The sequence below is a fragment of the Stigmatopora nigra genome, chromosome 6 (genome assembly GCF_051989575.1).
Source record: "Stigmatopora nigra isolate UIUO_SnigA chromosome 6, RoL_Snig_1.1, whole genome shotgun sequence".
Taxonomy (NCBI): domain Eukaryota; kingdom Metazoa; phylum Chordata; class Actinopteri; order Syngnathiformes; family Syngnathidae; genus Stigmatopora; species Stigmatopora nigra.
Genome location: NC_135513.1, coordinates 7,726,006 through 7,745,694, shown reverse-complemented (window position 1 = coordinate 7,745,694; position 19,689 = coordinate 7,726,006). Strand labels below are relative to the sequence as shown.

The window sequence follows — 19,689 nt, the reverse complement described above, 5'->3', positions numbered from 1 at the left end:
TTTTAGCTTTTTCCACAGCAGTAGATGCTATTGTTATGTAACATTTAAGGAATTTACTACATGATATACATTTGAAGATTTCTACTTCTTATTGCTTTATGTATCCACAGCATGAAGATACATGATACAATGTATTTAATGCAAACTTTGAACGAATTCCATGGTGATTATTTATTCCAAAACATGTCATTGTTTTGACAATTCCCTTAACCATCTTGATTATTCCATTCCTTTGTAACAATTAAAAAAAACATTAAAACTACCCTTTTCCATCCAATTCCGATCTGCTAAAATGTTGCATAATATAAAACATTTTTTTTTTAGTTTCTTTTGATGATACCCATAATTAACTAACCTTAAAAACACTATCTTTTCATCCCATTTTCAAAAAATGTGCTTTGACCCAATTTTTGATTACGTGATTAGATTGGAGACATCCTTACTTATTATACTGTTGCTCATAGGCCTTCACTTATTCTCTACCATTGACAAAGATAGATTTATTTTCCTTGAAAAGAGACAAAAATTAAATACCAAATTTTAAAAACCTTGATCACCTCATTTCGATCTTTTAAAAAAAAAAAAAAGACATGATTTGGGCGATTTCTGATCACTTGATTGGCTCAACTTATTATATCTAATTTTTTACTCTTAGATTACTACTCCGAAAAAAATGCAAAAGAAATTTATGTATATTTAAGGAATTCTTTATTACAAATTCTCACAAGTAAGAAGAGTAAAACAACAGCTGAATTATTTATGCAGAATTTTTTTGATTTCGACTTCAAAATAGTAAGATATTCTGTACATATATATATTCTCTGTAAAATCAACCATACAGTTTCGATCAGATTTTCACTCTTGTTTATTTTTTGCTGGCTTGGCTTTGTTGTTCTGCTTCTGGGTGTTGTTATTGTCATTGTTGGTCTTCTGCAGCATTGGCAGTGTGTCGCGCTTCTCAATCTTCCTCAGCTGTTTCTTCTTCATCCTCTTGATCTTGGCTGTGTTTCGGATCTTACACAAACAAAGCAGAACCAACCAATAAATTGGACATACTTGTAACACTGGTCAGCATAAAGCTTTTTTGAAAATTACATGTACCGTATTTTTCGTACAATAAGTCGCACCAGAGTATAACTAACACTTACAAATTACTGTCACCCAACACATGCAAACTCCACACAGTGACGACCTACCTGGGATCGAACCCTCGACCCCAGAACTGTGAGGCCGATGTGCTAACCCACCGCCAACTGGGCTACCAAGAACAGCCTTAACCGCACGCAACAAGTGTAAAAATTGTAGTTCCTTGCATTATGAAATTGAAGCAGAACTGTGGGGTGATGCCAGTACATACCACTTGCACAATCTCTGCTTTGCGTTCATTCTCCTCGCGGCGCTTCAAATTCTCCGCTCGGCGTTTCCGCTTATCCTGCAGAGACGGAAGAAAGTGGGAGTGAATAAGATGTAAGACCACTGTGATGTTTTGATTCATTTCTACCTCTTTTGCTTTATCTTTTTGTGCTTTCAGGTCCAACATAAACTTCTGCACCAGCTGCTTGTCTCGCTTGGCCTGCATCTTTTTCTCCCAGGATGTGTTCAACGCTGCGTCTCGAACCATCGCGGAAAACCTATACACGCCCATGCGTGGAGGGACACACAAAACCAAAAGCAGGTTAGACCACCACATAACGTGCCTTTGTCAGCCTTTAAAACACACTAAATAACTCAAATAGTCCCTGGAGGCTGCAGTTTGCCCGTCCCCTTCGGTTGGCCACCGATTCAGAGTGTTGTCCCCCGGCCTCAGACCCGGAGTCAGCTGGGATAGGCTCCAGTACCCCCCGCGACCCTAATAAGGATAAAGCACTTCATAAAATGAATGAATGAATAATTCTACTTTGGTCACCTCTGTTTGTTCCGATCCTTCCACACTCTCCCTGACTTTGGCTTTCCCAAAGGGATAAACACAGTGTCTTTCACTTTTTTTTCCAGACAAATCTTCTTCTTTGGGGGTTCAGGCTTTGTCCCCTTCGTCTTTGGGTGTCTTTTTACTGGGGCAGCTTGAGATATTTGGGGGGGTTTGCAAGGTTCATCCACCAGCTTCGGTTGCACACACATCTCAAGCTTCTCCTCCTCCACCGGCTCCGGTTCAACACACACCACATCAGGCTTCTCCTCCACCGGCTCCGGTTGCACACACACTGCAAGCTTCTCCGCCACCGGCTCCGGTTCAACACACACCTCTGGATTTTCCTCCACCGGCTCAACACACACCTCTGGCTTCTCTTCCACCGGCTCCGGTTGCACACACACTGCAAGCTTCTCTGCCACTGGCTCCGGTTCAACACACACTTCAGGATTCTCCTCCACCGGCTCCGGTTGCACACACGCCTCGGGCTTCTCATCCACCGGCTCCGGTTCAACACACGCCTCGGGCTTCTCTTCCACCGGCTCCAGTTCAACACACTCCTCGGGCTTCTCTTCCACCGGCTCCGGTTCAGCACACACCTCTGGCTTCTCTTCCACCAGCTCCGGTTCAACACACACCTCGGGGTTCTCCTCCACGGTTACCGGTTCAACACGCTCCTCACACTTCTCCACCGTCTCCGTTTCAACACAAACCACGGGCTTCTCGTCTAACAGCTCCGGATTCTTTCCCTGTTCGTCGGGTTGTTTCTTTTCTGGGATGACAGACCTCCTGGTGCTCCTGGTGGGATTTCTCCTTGGGGTTGCAATGCTCTCGGGTACGAATGGGCGACGCACCACCCGGCCACTGCGCGTCCGCGTGATCATAGATGGTTGATCTTGGTCATCCTGTGCACCATGTCCCTCTTTTGAAGAGTTGTTTACTTTGTCGCCTTTCGCCATATTTACCATTGCCACAAAATATTCCCACGTGTGAGCATTGAGTTGTTTCCGTGTTTCTTACGTACTTCCGGGTCTTGGTAAACACTGTGTTTTCCCTATTACCGCCACATTCTGGTTAATAACTGAATTGCACAGCAACAAATTGATTTTCAAGAAACCAACAATTAATTAAATAAGATAACCCATAGATAAATCATATTCGTAGCATAATGAAGTAATTCAACGAAAATTCTTAATGTATGTATGTATTTGCCTTAGTGGTTAACCAAATAATGCCCCCTAACGAACAATAAGCGTCATTACATCATGCACAAACGCATCACATGATTTCAGACTTCCGCATCACAAAATGCAGCATCAGAATTTCTCATCTTTTTAGCTACTAACACAACAAATGCTATTTGCTCTGGTGTTGGAGTCATTGTTGTTCCTTTCATATTTGGGTTTTATGTAGTAAAGAAGGAACCTGGAGTAGAAATTTTGGCAAGGATTCGCTATGTCTCTGTTGGGACTTGCAAGTTTCCTGCTTCTTCTCATTGGACTTTCAGTAAGAATTTTGCCTTTTTATACAAAAACACTGAGTGTGCTTTTACCAATCTAACACCAAGATTGAGTTAATTGTAACTCTTTATCAGGCACGTGACTTATCATTAGTATTAATCATATTGGTTTATACATTGTAATGAATTAATACAAATAGAATTTAATTCATGTTAATAAAATTAAAATGATATGCCCAACTCATTTAAACTGGGATTGGATGTGAATGCTCATGTTTATTGTTATTTACTGTTTTTTTTTCACCCTCCTTTGATTTCCACTTTTTAAAATAAAATTGAAATGAATATTCAGTTTCTACCCATTTTAATAATAATAAAATATATAGTATTTTTTTTAAAAAAACGTTTTCCATTTGACAATAGAGAACACTTAATGATAATAAAAAACGGAAAAAAAGATTGCACGTTTAACTCCGTCAATCAGCTACTGATTTTCATGAGTTCCCTGTGATGGTTTAATGACTCTAAAGCCTGAATTGCCAGCCTCCCTCACCTGACACGACTTTAAAGTCAACTGATATGGCATAAAAATAACATTAACCAAAGTCATCTTGCCCCCAATGACAAAACTTGGAGATAATTAACAAATGATTCTTTAATCATGGCGTTATCATGTGGCTGTATGAGCTTGTTTGTGTCAATGGAGAATATCAAGGGCATCCTTGTAACATTTTGACCGATATCTGTCCCCATAGCAATCTCTACCGCCATCTTTCACCGTGGACTACAAGAACGATTGCTTTCGCAAAGATGGCGAGAAGTTCCGCTACATTTCGGGCAGCATTCACTACAGCAGAATCCCTCGTGTCTACTGGAAGGACCGACTGCTTAAGATGTACATGGCGGGCCTAAATGCCATTCAGACGTGCGTCACAGGTTCCCTATTTGTGCTTTTTGTGGTACCAGTGTGTCATAAGCATTTACATTCTTGTAATAAAAATAGATGGTCATTTCCCATCACAGGTATATTCCATGGAACTTTCATGAGGAGTCACCGGGCAGATATAACTTCAGTGGAGACAGAGATTTGGAACATTTCATTCAGCTGTCTCAAGATATCGGACTTCTGGTGATCCTTCGACCGGGGCCTTATATTTGTGCCGAGTGGGATATGGTGAGAGAAACATTGTGTTTTCTACAAAATGCGTTAGGTTCATTGAAGGATTTAAACCTGCCAATAGCTGTGTGCACAATACAATACACTGCCTATGCACATATTAATGTACACTTTAACAATATGACAAAGACCAACACAAGCGTTGTTGCAGTGAGCTTTTGCTTAAAATAATTCATTAAAATAATGGATAAAAACCACGGAATTGCTGAGATTTCAGGGGAAAAATGGAGGAAAATGTTTACATTATTCAATTTAATACCTTGAACTCAGTATTAAAAAGTAAAGATTATTTTATATGACAGCTGCATTGGATTTAGTCCCCGAATAGTGCAATTTATGCTGTGCCCAGTGACAAAAAAAAAAAATAACAACACATAAATGTATGTCAAATAGGGAGGACTGCCTGCCTGGCTTCTCCGCAAGAAAGACATTGTGCTGCGGTCTTCAGATTCAGGTGATAATCCTAGCCTATCATAGTGGTTGGAATCCCATGACTGTATGAATTGTTTGTTTCAGATTACATAGCAGCAGTGGATACCTGGATGAGCAAATTACTGCCAATGGTCAAGCCCTTCCTCTATCAGAATGGCGGTCCTATAATCAGCGTGCAGGTGGTTTAATGTAAAAATAATAGTGTCTTCTACCCATGACAAATGAAGCATTAAGTAACAATATGCATATGAATTTGACACCCCTTTTTGTTCAGGTAGAGAATGAATATGGGAGCTACTACAAGTGTGATTACAACTACATGCGTCACCTCACCAAGCTTATGAGATCCTACCTGGGCGAGGAGACGGTACTATTCACTACAGACGGCGCTGCGCTGAGCTTCCTGAAGTGTGGCGCCATCCAAGGCGTCTATACCACCGTCGACTTCGGTCCAGGTTGGTCAGCCCTAATGGTAACAAGAGAACAACCCCAAAGCCCGACTAATAAAGCAACTGTGTTTTATTATTGCAGGTTCCAATGTCTCTGCCGCGTTTGCAGTGCAACGATATGCAGAACCTCAAGGACCATTGGCAAGTATCTACTACATTTTTTTTTACTGTAATCAATTATAAGTCACTCCAGGACCCCTAAGACCACACCTGGGTCTGCCCTATGTTTACAACCCAGAAAATGTATATTGTGTGTGTGATGGCCTGCAAGGGCAATGAAAAAAATGCATCTGCCACTATAGCAGGAGCAGACACTTGTCAATTGTGAAACCTGGTTTATGAACTCACTAAAAATTGGTGATGGAATGAACTAAACTCATACGTTTTATTAGTATAATTCTTCATTTGTCTTCCATCCTGCTTCTGCACCCCCAGGTAAACTCTGAGTACTACGCAGGCTGGCTGGACCATTGGGGCTGGCCTCACTCTGCCGTCTCAGCCAAAAAAGTGGCAGTGACCCTCAACGAAATCCTGGCCATGGGTGCAAATGTCAACATGTGGGTCACTTTTTGATTCTTTGGCTTAGTTTGTGTAATCCCATGCCTGACTCCCTCTTTCTCTCACTCCTATAATTAGCCTTAGGATCTTCTAGTCTTAAAAATGATGTTTTCTCCCATGACAGATACATGTTTATTGGTGGGACCAACTTTGGATACTGGAATGGTCAGTAGATGAAAACATTTTTTTCTTAATAACACAGCTATTATAGCATCAGATCATGCTTGAACTTTCCAGGTGCCAATTCGCCTTTTGCCGCACAGCCAACCAGTTATGACTACAATGCTCCACTTACCGAGGCTGGAGACCTCACAGAGAAGTACTTTGTCATCAGGGAGGTGATCAAAATGGTAGGTAAATATGGATTTCAATGTATTTATTGTTCATGTGACATTAAAGTGCATCATATCTTCTATATTTTCTCTTAAACAGTACAACAAAATTCCGGAAGGGATAATACCACCAACAAGTCCAAAGTTTGCATATGGTCCTGTTAAAATGCAACCTGTAGGTATTTCACAAGATCTTGATAATACAATAAACTTTCACTATTTAGGATTCTAATTAGCATTTGAAATAAAATTACATTTCTAAATGTGACTTATATTTTAATGGGCAATTTACATTGGTGGTATATAGACCTGATTAATCACTGAAATCATTTTTTTTTCATTTGAATTTAAATAACCTTTTCTCCTATTCGTGTAGCTCCAAACAGTGTCAGAAGCCTTAGAAACAATCTCCTTCTCTGGTCCAGTGGAGAGCATTTTCCCTCAGACCTTCATTGACCTCAACCAGGTATCTTATTATACCTAAATGTGACTGTCTATATATTAGCATTATGGTCAGGCGATATGGCCTTCATATAGAATTTCTTTACATAAACATGCCTGATAATCCAATCCAATTTATATACAGATCAATACTGGATAGTCCTTGTATAGAATTCAGTTTAACACAGTTCCATATAGTTGATGTATAGCACAACCCCTAACCACTACAACTAGTACTACTACTACAGCTCCATCTAGTAAAAGTATTACACAAACCCCTACTAGTACTACTACAGCTCCATCAAGTGGTTGCATAATACAATCCCCTACTACCACTACCACCACCACCGCTACTAGTACTACTACAGTTCCATCCAGTGGCTGCATAATACAATCCCCTACTGCCACTACCACCACCACTAATACTACTACAGTTCCATCTATTGGATGTATAATATAATCCCCTACCACTCCCACCACCACTACTACTAGTGTGTTTTATAATCTGGTTTGCGTTATCTTATATATGAAACAAATTTCAAGGTACGCCATTTATTTAAGGTGTGCCTTATACTCTGGTGCACCTTCATAGTGCGCAAAATGCGGTAAATTTAGAAAATAGTGCGTTCTCACACTTTTTGTCAATATGCAATAAACACAAAGTGGTCCGCAACGCTCTTTGTCCTGTAGGCGTTTGGCTATGTGCTCTATAGGACTGAGCTGCCAGTGGACTGCAACCTGCCTACGCCACTGGCATCACCATTGAACGGGGTGCATGACCGCGCGTATGTTTCCGTGAATGGGGTGAGTTCATACAATCCATTCCAACTGTATTCTAAGTTTTGTCAATATTTAATTTTTACCCTTTTGGAGTGCAGGGTGAAGTGGTTAAACATATTCATGCTTACTTTGTTTCAAGGTGAATGCAGGAATTCTGGAGCGAAATAAAGTCATAGCCATTAATGTGACTGGCAAAGCGGGTAGTCAGCTGGACATTCTGGTGGAGAATATGGGACGGATCAACTATGGAAGAGACATCAATGACTTCAAGGTTAGTAAAGATTTGCTCTTAGTCATTGGCATCCCAAGGCGCCGTACGAAGCATTAAAGTTTAGAGGATCTTGCTTAGCCATCAGTAGGTCTGTAAAGAAGTATTTCTCATAAACGACAGTGTTTTTCAATATGGAAACTTAATTTGCAAGAGTTGAAGAAGCCATGGGGAAATGTAGTCATTTTCCATCATTTAAGTCAGAATTAAAATACACTTGGCCTGATTCCATGTGTTTTTGTGTGTGTGCAGGGCCTCGTGACCAATCTGACGTTGGGAAATCTCGTATTGAAAGGATGGACCATGTACAGCCTCAGTATCGACGAAGCGATTAATCAAGGTCTTTTCTTGGATACAAGGCCCACTTCAGCTGGCCCCATTCTCCCTACTGCCCTTACACTTCCTGCATTCTATGGAGGTGCTTTCATTATTCCCGATGGCATCCCAAATCTACCTCAGGACACCTACATCAGCCTGTCAAAATGGTGCAAGGTACACTCATCCATATATCTTCAATGGTTGTCTATTTATCTACGTGTGGCATTGTGGTTGGGGCATTTCCTTGTTCAAACTATGTGGGCTAAAGCGACTTAAATGAAAGGTAATGTTTCTGCTTTAACATCAGGGGCAAGTTTGGATTAACGGCTTCAATCTGGGGCGCTACTGGCCATCGCGAGGTCCCCAGTTGACTCTTTTTGTCCCAGCCAACATCCTCAGCACCGACACTCCCAACAACGTGACAGTGCTAGAGCTGGAGGCGGCCCCTTGCCTTTTGGGATCATGTACAGTGGAATTCACCACCACACCCATCCTGAACGCCTCAATACAAAGCAATGACCAGCAGTATTGGCCAATGTTTAGAGAGACTTTAGTTTAATGATAAGGGAGTTTTTTGTTCGTTTTTAATTGAACAAGGTTCATTCGTGATTCATATCTACAGGATATGAAAATTATCACTTTATTGTGACTGATTGTGATCTTACCTATGACTTTGAATAAGTCAATGTCTCTTCTGGAGAAATGCTGAAATACTTGATGGCATAATTCTGTTTTAAATTTGTATCACTGGGTTCATCAGTATTTTGACAAAATAATTGTTTTAATGCCAAAAGCACTGCATGGAAAATATACATGTTTATATTTTGTGTTACATTGGCCAAAGTTGATTTTGTGTTTATTTTTTAAGTATTTCATTTCTGTTCTAAACTTATTTTATAATGCAAAGGCTCTTAATAAAAATGAAGGATTATATTGCACAATGTATTCAATGTTTCTTCATGTTGAATGTACTGTGGATAATTCAGTGTAATTGAATTTTGGATTTGGAATATATATCGTGTTTTCTCATGTTTTGTTTAACTAAAGCATAACATAATCTCAACAAATACTGAAGGTCTAAATACCATTTTTTTATTTATTTAATGTGTGGCTGGGATAGGCTCCAGCACCCCACACCTTTGTGAAGTTAAGCGGTTTGGAAAAAACATACATATTCATTTTTCTCTATTCATATTCATATTATATGCACATATGCAGCTTTTTCCTTGAATTTATGAATTCGAAATTGCCCATTTGTTTGTTGATGGTGCGCTCAGGTGTAATACCATTCTCTCCGCCGAATAACAGCACTGGTCCTTACAAGCCTAAATTTAACCGTAGAAGAAGAAGTATAGGCCTGGCTGCAGTCCAGTACAACAAGATATACTGCGGAAATGAGGTAAAACTACATAGTTCAATGTATATTTTCGTCACATAACATTAAAAAAAAATCCTAATCTTAAGAAGTGTCCACGCCTAGTCTTGTCTGATGATGAACTTGTTGTTTATGACGCACCTTAAAGAACTGGCTAACGTCGCTGTTTAATGTCGTTATTTTAAGATAGCCTTCATTCTGAATCAGAACACAATTAAATTCATAATACGCTCTGCGGCCACTACTATATGTGCTATTTTCATGACATTTGGATTGGCATAACATCTTTGTGCATGACAATATGCACTAAGGCATAGTTGTGAAGTACCAGACAGTATTAATATAATTTATTATTTTACATTCATAATTTTGCTTTTACATAGTTATTATTTATTGATCAACTTTCAAAATGTTGCTATTATTAAGCAACACGCAGTCATCAAATTAGTGCACATCCTCCCCTCACTTTTAATGTAGTTGTCCTACTAGTGGTTACGTGTGAATAGCCTCTACGATCAATAGATTTACACGAGACAGTTTTTTTCCCCTTTTAATTTAACTTCTATGATTGCTGATAACAAATGTCAAAGGCATCAAACTTAACTGTAGACATTTCTTGGACACATCCTAAGATGGATCAAAACTTGAGGCGTGACCTTTTTATGTCAAATCAGTTTCAAACATACATAACTTAATAAAACTTTGTTCAAAAATGAGTGTTGTTCACTGACTTTTGTATTATAATTTTGTGTGTAATCCGCAAGGGAGCAGTCCAACCAATGAGCTGACGCCATGGTTGATAATCGCTACGCCACTGCCTTGGTCATCGGTTCCGTGCTGAGTCTGCTGGCCGCTGTGTACCTATCGGTGGCTGTGGGAACGCAACACTGGTATCAGTACAGCAGCCCGCCAGGCACACACGATGGTAGCAACGCTTCGCTGTTGAGGGATGACTCTGTTGATGGAGAGTTCAATGAGAAGACCGCCAGTGAGACCTTGTATCGCTTTAATGGCACCATGGGACTGTGGTGGTGGTGCATCCTAGTGCCAAGCCAATCCCACTGGTTCAAGGAGCCAGGTAGAATTTACAATCCTACAACCTTTGCAATTAGGTTAAATGTACTGTATGATTATTTCCACCTGCTTCATACATAAGTTACTAAGCCAAAATGAGCCTGGCTGCGCAAATTATACTTTATACAACCTTTTGATTATTGCTGTAAAAAAATGGAGAAGCACTTTCCTGGAATGCCATCCAAGAAATGTAATCCTAATCTGCATGTCTTATTTAAATGCTGACCAATATCTGATAGCCAAGCCATGACACATTTTGATGTTTTTTTTTCTTCTTCATCCAGATCCCAAGTTTAAGAGGCAATGCGAGCGCTTCACTCTTCCTCAGCAGTTCTTACCAAAGTACAAATATCCCGGAAACCACAACAGTGAAGAAGATCTGCTGAGGACATGTGAGTGTTTTTTTTTCTATGCTTCACTTCTTGAAATATCTGATGAACCTCATCCTATCCTCATTGTCCAAAATCCACTTTGCACTAATGTCTTATTCAACAATTTTGTTTCCTTAAAAATGTTTTCATCTTGTTCAGTCCGTAAATGCTGAATGCTACTAATTTTATTTTAATTGTAGAATTTGTTGTTAAATTTAAAAAAGAGCAAAAGGTTTACTGTCCGCCGTGGTATTAAGAGTAAAACAGAAATGCTGCAGTTAGATGAGGCGTCAAACAACAACTTTATCAAACAGCAATTTTCTAACTAACTTGCTCCATGAGTCTAAAATGTTAAACATAAAGCAGTTACTTGTAACATACATCCTTGTGACCTTAAATATGTACATGAGATTACATTATGTTATTGTAAAAAAAAAAACAACAACAACAAACTCATTAAAGTAATTATTTCACAATCTGCAAAATCACTGGGCAAACACTCATGAGCTATAACATTTTGGCATTTCTTGCATTAATATAGTATACAAGCAATCTAATTCCAATTCTGAGTCGTAACTATTGAATGAACATGCAGATTTGTGGAGGTGCCAGTTTCTCCTACCTCTGGTGTCTCTGGCCTTGGTCTTCCTCAGTGGCCTCATTGGCGTCTGCGCTTGCCTGTGCCGCAGCTTCACGCCTACCTTGGCCGTGGGAGTGCTCCATCTACTTGCAGGTAAGAACCAAATGGTCGGAAAGACAACTGACTTCATCGATTTAATAAAACAAATGGGTTTAAAAAAATGTGTCAATGTAGGCAAATTAGCCATTCGGTCATTAGTATATGCAGTGACTTAACCTCTTAAATGGGCACTTACAAGATTGTGACTCTGTCCTATAGTACAAAAACTTTTGAAAACATTCACAGATAAAAACAATGACACACACTTTAATTGTGTGAATCACGCTTAAGAAAGATGACACAATCCCAATGCTGGAAAAAAAAATGACATCAACCTAATTTTATTGAACATGCACAGCATGAAGCGAAGCTTTGATAATTCGGTAAAAAAAACTGAAAAGGTTACCAGCTTCATCCAGCAGATAGAGCTCTAGAACAGTCAATGATATACCTCAAGACTGATTCATTTCAAGGCAATTGTTTCAATAGTGGTTCATTGTTTCGGAATCCCTCGCTTTTTCCATTCCTATATACAACGGCCAGGCTTGGATGCATGCCTAACACTGGCGTAAGATTGGCAAGGGAGCCAAAAGAAATGAGCCAACAAAGGCACCTAAATACTCTTGTGATACGGGTTAACGAGACATGGAGAACAAGTGGGTGACACACGAGGCAGCAGAAACACGTAGGGAAGGCAACAACAGATGAAAGCAATGGACAATCACAACAACAAGTGACAAAAGGAAGAAAGCCAAGACTAAATCAGCTCAAAATGCAAAAATAACACAAAACTAACTAATCACGTGCAGGATGTGGATCTAGCAGTGTCCTCCTCTCCCCCCGCTGATGTCCTTCCTCTTCTCTGTCAGCTCTATGCTCTCTGGGGAGCGTGTGCTGCTTCCTAGCAGGCGTGGATCTCCTCCATCAGTCCGTCAGGCCACCTGACTGGGTCGAGTTGTCTCTGGGCTGGTCCCTCTACCTCGCCCTCATCTCTTTCCCACTACAGATGATGGCTTCTGCCTTGTTCATCTGGGCGGCCCGCAGCCACCGCAAGAACTACACACGCATGGTTGCCTACAGGGTGGCATGAAATGGCGGGTGACGTTCAAAATGTAAAAGCAGTGAAAATACAGTCAGCACCTCGTATGTTCCACGTTTTGTTATAATTTGGTAGATATAGTTTTAACACCCAATAATACAAAATACTTTCTACAGACATTTAAAAAAAATAAAAAGTATTTCAATATATTCATATTCACTCTTTGCCACAAAGTTAAAAAAAATATTATAATAATCTGCAGTTTTGAAGGTTATCAGTCACCTTATACAAAAACGGAAATATTTCTGAAGCAGGACAGGACATCTTCCGTAGCCTCAGGTAGTCAGGGAGTATTCTAAATCATTGGTCAAAGTTGCTGTCTGTGGATAGAGAAGAACCTTCTAGAACAGTGGTTCCCATTATGTAGATCGCCATGGAACTATTGGTAGATCGCCATGGAACTGTTGGTAGATCACCAAGGAACTATTGGTAGATCTCCAAGGAACTATTGGTAGATCACCAAGGAACTATTGGTAGATCACCAAGGAACTATTGGTAGATCGCCAAGGCACTATTGATAGAATGCCATGGATCTTCTAATGCGAGGTATATATTTAGACAATTGCTGAGCTTTGCCAGTGGCCTGTAAAAAAAGATAAAACATGGATGGTTAACTCCTTGAAAAGTAGATCTTGGTGCAAAAAGATTTGAATACTCCTCCTGTAATTCACGTGTGATACCTTTCCACAAATGTGGTTTGTTAGAAGTGCAATCAGTGGATTGCAGTTGGGTGCTTCTTGTTTCAGCATAACCCCCGTTGGTTAAACGGTGTATCTGTGGAACAAAAATCTGCACCCACAGCGGCCCTCAAGGATCACATTGCTCACCCCTTAATTCTAACCCTAACAATAATGTAGTTGCAGGAGGTTAGCTCATTGAAAAGTAGATCTTGGACCAAAAGAGAAGCCACCATCCCCACAAATCATGCATGTATGGAAAAGTGACCATATGCAAGCCTCTGCTTGGTAAAAGGCACATGGCATCCATAAAATGAAGCATTATAGTTGTAGCATTGTTCTGTTGGGAAATTTTAGTAGGAGGCTATTCTGAATTGAGGAAACATTTTGGATAAAACCTGTACCAGAGGCTCAGTATCTCAGGCTGGGGAGAAGGTTTGCCTTCTAATCTATGTAAGCACACTTCCAAGACCATAAAGAAGTGGCTTGAAAACAATTCAGGGAAAGTCCTTTAGTTCCTTGAGTGGTTCAGCCAATGCCTGGAACACAACATTGAAAATCTCTAGAATTATCTATCAAAAAAAAATGCATGTGCATCGGTGCTCCCCTTGACTAACCTGATTAAGTTTACGAGGTGCTGCAAAAATGAAATGGGCTCAAATTTGTGCCTAGCTTGTGGCATCGTATTGAAAAAGATTTGATGCTGTTTTCAGCGAAGTCTATTCATACTTTTAAAAAAACTGTTAAAATTAGTTTTTAATGTATTGAAAATAATTTAAAAATAAGTTTGTTATTATGGAGTGTCGTGTGTGGAGCTTTAAGTGCTTTTCTTTTATTTCATTTTGGAATTAGGCTGTAAGATAAAAAGGAAAAGGGAAACAGTAAATTCTTTCAGGATGCACTATGTTTGTAGCCAATCATCATAAGTGCTGATAATATCTACTACATAAAATCCATTTGTGGTATTACTTCTTTACTTTATTGCATCCATGTAGCCTTTTTCTCTCCTAAGTGCATGCTAGATTATTTATTGCTTGTGCTGCTGTGATGCTTGCCTTTATTTTAGTTGCCATCGGTTTCATGGCTGCTCTACACCATGCCTTTTAACCTTTTCTCTATCAATAGCACATTTACAATTTCAGCCAGATTAAAGATGTTGATTTAAAAAATAAATATTATTCTTATGCTTTAGCCTGTTTATTCTTGCCGTTAAACTTAATTGTTGAAATTGTTTTATTTCAATAATACGGAAAACACATGATTGCTCTTTCATATTATATTTTACTTTTGTTGAAACCACTTAAAATGTAGTGCGTTGTTAATTTTGTTAAAGTCTTTAAAAAAGACTTGCATTGTGTATGTTGGTCATTCCAGAATTGGAGGAAATTTTATGTTCAACCTATAAAATTCAAAATAAAGCACATGCAAAATACCAAAACATGGAGTACTAAATATACTTTTCCATGTAAACAATGGAAAATTAATGCTTGATTTTAGTAATTAATAATTCTTAAATACCATTTGGAATGCCATTTTTCTACTCTCATGCAATGTTGTTGTTTTTTATCTTTACTTATTGACATAAATCCTGTTGCTGTTATTATGCCAAGTATTGTAAACACAATATAAATCACGGATTAAAAATGTTACCATTCATCTGTAATCTGAGTTAATAAACCTTTGAATAAGTAGCAGAATATAAAAACGTAACGGTTTCTTTTTCGACAATATTTAAGTCCCATGTCCTCCTATTCTGGAATAACGAATTTGGAAATAACTGACAATATCAATATACTTAATGGGTCCAAAATAAAGGTTGAATATGCAGTTTCATATGTCACATTGTTTTATTCATTTATATTCAAGTACAGTTCTAAAATAAACTGGATTTTTAAATGCATTTTTTCATACAAAGAAGGAATTGCCAAAAAATCTTCTATATATATATTTAGAATTAGCATGTAAAAGTTAGATTTCATGTAGATTAATACAGTGAACCTTGAAATGCTCCGAAACCAATAGGAAACAATTTGGAATTACCCCAAATTAAGCATAATTGGAAAATTACCAAAAAAAACAATATGAAATTATCCAAAACTTACAGGTGACCTGTTAACTCCTTAAAATGACAAAGACGGGGCACAAAATTTACTCATTGACTGCCATTATCGGCAATAGATGTCCAATTCAATTAAACTGGCTGTGGATATTGCCGTTAACGGCGCTAGACGTCCAAAATGTTTACTTTGAGGAACAAATTTGATCTGATATTTAGCATGAATGTTGCCCGCCAATCAAAATGGGTTTGACATCTCTGACTTAGGACATCTTGAACATTCCAAATCAGAAAAACATTAGGACTTTAAGACTGTATTTGACCTCAGTAAAAAACATATACAGATAAAAAAAACAGTAAAAAGTCACCTTGATGAGCCAACAACACACGGCAATGTGGAATGTATTGTAGTCTTATTATGACTGTAAAATATGTATACATATCCTTTACACTTGTTGGCTTATTTTGTTTAGTTGTAACAGTAGAAAGTTAAAAAAATTGCACTGTTTGGTCAATATAGCATAAGAAATATTTGCTCCTTCAACTTATTTGAAATGTTAGGCCACATCTATACTGTTTCTAACAGCACTTGTTTTCAAACAAATATCTAGTTTGTTAGACATTGGTTATTTCACTATAAGTGAGTAATACTTAGTCTACCGATTTGCTGGGAAATAGTGTGTGGACTTCAATGTTAAACTGTTCAATATTGATGATCAAACATCTTTGTATGTATTCAACATAGTTATCTACTAACTAACTTTCTTCTGTTTCTCAAAGGAAACATAATCATAATCATCCACTGTTTAAATCAAAATTATTTATTAATATCAGTCTGTCTTCACACTAATGGATGGGAGGCGAATACTGATCTTCCGCGCTAAATAAAAGGCAACTTTCTTCTCGTAGTAGGCACATTCATTCACAAAAAAAGGGTAGGTCTCCTCTCCCTTGTACTTGACCGTCTCCCCAGTGAAGGACTGGAAAATGGGGTCCCCAGCACAAAGAACCTTAAAGTCATTGTCCTGCACAGGAAGACAAGACAGTATTAGGAATTTATATAGCCCAGATATGCTGAATCATGAGGGATATTGAAAGCCAAAAAAACAAAAACTAAGTTAGCAACCGAACAAGATATGTTATACCTGAAGTTCGGGATGTATTGCAGCAGTGACTTCATTGGTAGTGGGATTTCTCGGGTAGTCGAGGGGCTCGGTCGCACAGAATGCCTCCACCTCACCGCCCTCGAACGTAATTCCTGTTAAATCGATAATTACCTCACCGCTTGGACTTGGAGCAGAAATCTTTCAAATGCTCTATTTATTTTAAGACATCAATAAATCAGTTCCTTATAATTTTCTCTCACTTTTTGTGTGTTTCCTAACATCTTTCATATAAAATTGGGACACTTCAACCATTTTTAAAGGGTTTAGTTTGTACTTGTGTGAGGACGAATGAGAGAATTTATATATAAATTACACCTCTACTTACGAAATTTTCATGTTGTGAAAAAAAGCACTGGAAACAATTTATTTCGTAAGTAAAGGTACGACTGTACTACTACTTTAGTGTCATCTAGTGGAAGAAGACAACCCCTGACTTCTACTAATACTAGCACGACTCCATCTAGCGGATATATCCACTTCTACTACTGTGTTTTATAATCGGGTCCACCTTATATGAAGTACCTTTTATGATTGCCCATTCATTTTCTGTGCGCCTTATACGAAAATATGATGATATTGCTACTTTGTTTGCAACATTGCACATCCCTTGCCCCTAAAATAAGCTTACCAGAATTAAATTTTTCAAGCCAGTCCATAATGAGATCAAGCGTTTCTGTGACCATGTTATAGATGTCTGCTCTAACCACTCCGTTAGGCTGAGGTCCAACCTCTAAAGCTGTACATGACAAGAAAAAGAATAACATTTGAATATCCCAGGAAACAGTCATTACATGTATGAAAATGTAAACATTTTGGCATATAATTGCATACATACCAAAACCATGTTTGGCCACAGATTCAAGAGAATAGGATTCTGAATCTGGCACATTGCACTGTATTGCTCTGACGGGCCCATGTGATGTTTTACTCTGAAAAAACAAATATTTTGTACTTTTTTCCATTATGGTCCATTAAGTAATTAGATAAGTTAATTAAGTCAAATCCAATGGGAATTTCCAGACTATGACCTGACTATGGACATATGGACAAATATTAACAATTTATGGCCAATTAGGTACCCCTGTAACCTTTGACCTTGCACCTTGAAATTGTGCTAGTTATGAATGTTATAGTAAATATGCCTTTTGTTAACCTTGTATAAGTTTATGATGTCCGTGTTGTACATTGAACATTTCCACAACATTCAAATTCCGATATGACGGGGGCGAGTGTATTTCAGCAGTGTGCGATTACCTGTACATATTTAAAAATGTGCAGGGCGATCCAATCAAAACCATAAAAGAAGATGCACTGGCCCATGTTGGCGGTAGTGTTGTGGATATCACAAAGTAAGTCCACAGCTTGTGGACTTCCTTTTGGCCCAAGCAGAGCATTCAACTCATGGGCTCTCTTCATCTCGTATGGCGAGATGGCAGTGAGCGGTGCACTTAAAAGTCAAGAAAATGCAACATTTGAGCAATGTCCAAATATTAATGGAGCATTTTTCTTCACTGTTGAAACGTACCTCAGCATAGCATCTCGGAAGCAACGATTGAGATCTGTTTCCACGTATCGTTTGCACACTCCAATTGCCTCCGGATTTGACAGGATAGTCATTACTGTTGTAGAGCCAACCTTAGCTGGCTTTTTTCTCTCCATCTCTCGCACCACGTAAACACCCGTCAACTCATTGCCGTGCGTACCGCCGCAAACGGCAAAGCGAGACAGTGGTGGGAGAGTGAGGTGCTGCATCTGTGTCGATGAAAGGTCAGATTTTGTCCCATTTACTTTGGCATCGTTGAGTTGTTCTATGATGCAAAAACACAGTACAAATTGACTGAAGACTTTAGAAATTTTAGGGCCAACCTTAAACCTTAAAGTTTAGAAAACCTAATCACCATTCTGTGCTGCTGCTGCTACCAAATAGTGAGCCATTAACTTATTAGTGCATAACTTGGGTTAAACTCTAAACTTCAGTTTGTCTGATTATCTATTCATTGTGGAGAGCTTCAGTTTAGAGTTGTTGACCTAGTGAAATTATTCTCAGATACATATTCATCCCAGGACAATTATTTGCACTTTGTTGCACAATTTGGGTTGGCACGTCACTGATACTTTAATGGGACTTTTTTTTCTCTTCATTGTGCATTTTATGGCGGCATGATTTATATTCCGATGTAATTTATAGTCCAGAAAATACGGCAATCTTTGGTGGCTATGATACAAACCTCTGCTTGTCTTTATTTAATACTTTTGCATTTATTGCAACTGTATTTTCATGTTGGTCATGATGGTGCTACTTGGACGTTGAAGTAATTTTTTGACAGTATAATTGTTATAAAAGATTGGTGACAACCTTAAGTTTAGTAAATGATTAATGAAGCTACCAGTCTAACAACTAGTGTCATGTATGTCATCCCATTAAAGTTGATGAAAGCGCCATTCCAAGTTTCTGGTCTTGCAATGGTCACATGCTCATTGTTGCAAAATATCCAGCACGCGCCTGGGGGGGAACATACAGCTGCTCTTTAAAGAGATCAAGCTAAGCAATAAAAACTTGTACATATTTCTCCAAAATCAGACATGAGCACTGTCCTAAAAAAACGACTCAATCAATGTCACAATTCATCATTTCAAACTTTCTAAATGTTGCTTTGGAGCATGCTTACAGATCCAGCTGAGAAAAGTGTATCCATAATGGAAATACATAAAGCTCTGCTGTCCATTAGTCAAGTTGAATTATGACTACTGGTCTTGCAACATTCTGCTAAACTAAAATACTATGCAACATTTTCCTTACCTGTCCGTCCACACCCACCTCCATAAATAATGAAAATGTATTGCTTCAGTGTGATATTGTCCGTCTACTTGCGCCCCTCAGGAAACATTAAGCGCTTGATATGCGGCATGTGGTGGTAAAAAGCAGACAGCAGAGACTCGGCCCCGGTTATAGTTCACAGTTCTGTTATCCGGTCCTTCTACTTGCTGACTTGGGTTGCGAAGGCCCTCCTCTCACAGCTCACATTTCACTTTGTGATGTAAGAGGCAATATTGTCTCGTATTAAAGCC

The 19,689-nt window shown here is 38.8% G+C and overlaps 4 protein-coding genes across 7 annotated transcripts; 2 read left to right on the top strand and 2 right to left on the bottom strand.

Moving 5' to 3' along the window:
* Positions 1-675: 675 nt before the first annotated feature.
* On the bottom strand, positions 676-2,955 carry ccdc86 (coiled-coil domain containing 86). Its single transcript, XM_077718220.1, has 4 exons — positions 1,907-2,955; positions 1,502-1,631; positions 1,358-1,432; positions 676-1,014 (listed from the first exon to the last, which is right to left on the bottom strand). The coding sequence occupies exons 1-4, from the start codon at positions 2,875-2,877 to the stop codon at positions 856-858; spliced, it is 1,335 nt and encodes a 444-aa protein (XP_077574346.1). The 5' UTR covers positions 2,878-2,955; the 3' UTR covers positions 676-855.
* On the top strand, positions 2,044-9,064 carry glb1 (galactosidase, beta 1). Its single transcript, XM_077718219.1, has 16 exons — positions 2,044-3,415; positions 4,124-4,293; positions 4,392-4,542; positions 4,939-4,999; positions 5,062-5,156; positions 5,252-5,432; positions 5,509-5,567; positions 5,862-5,983; positions 6,109-6,149; positions 6,222-6,334; positions 6,417-6,491; positions 6,693-6,782; positions 7,448-7,561; positions 7,677-7,808; positions 8,058-8,297; positions 8,431-9,064. The coding sequence occupies exons 1-16, from the start codon at positions 3,365-3,367 to the stop codon at positions 8,680-8,682; spliced, it is 1,947 nt and encodes a 648-aa protein (XP_077574345.1). The 5' UTR covers positions 2,044-3,364; the 3' UTR covers positions 8,683-9,064.
* A 364-nt stretch (positions 9,065-9,428) lies between these two features.
* On the top strand, positions 9,429-12,783 carry cldnd1b (claudin domain containing 1b). Its single transcript, XM_077718225.1, has 5 exons — positions 9,429-9,522; positions 10,263-10,576; positions 10,857-10,964; positions 11,539-11,676; positions 12,492-12,783. The coding sequence occupies exons 2-5, from the start codon at positions 10,291-10,293 to the stop codon at positions 12,710-12,712; spliced, it is 753 nt and encodes a 250-aa protein (XP_077574351.1). The 5' UTR covers positions 9,429-9,522; positions 10,263-10,290; the 3' UTR covers positions 12,713-12,783.
* Positions 12,784-15,226: 2,443 nt separating this feature from the next.
* Positions 15,227-19,658, bottom strand: LOC144197689 (N-acyl-aromatic-L-amino acid amidohydrolase (carboxylate-forming) B-like). 4 transcript variants are annotated; one of them, XM_077718223.1, is made up of 7 exons: positions 19,421-19,658; positions 18,146-18,428; positions 17,875-18,067; positions 17,456-17,549; positions 17,249-17,356; positions 16,600-16,712; positions 15,227-16,479 (listed from the first exon to the last, which is right to left on the bottom strand). In XM_077718223.1, the coding sequence occupies exons 2-7, from the start codon at positions 18,370-18,372 to the stop codon at positions 16,285-16,287; spliced, it is 930 nt and encodes a 309-aa protein (XP_077574349.1). In that variant the 5' UTR covers positions 18,373-18,428; positions 19,421-19,658; the 3' UTR covers positions 15,227-16,284. The 4 variants fall into 4 exon arrangements, with proteins under 4 accessions (XP_077574349.1, XP_077574350.1, XP_077574348.1 ...); XM_077718224.1 differs by having other exon boundaries at positions 19,439-19,658; XM_077718222.1 differs by having other exon boundaries at positions 18,146-18,372; positions 19,439-19,658.
* Positions 19,659-19,689: the final 31 nt, after the last annotated feature.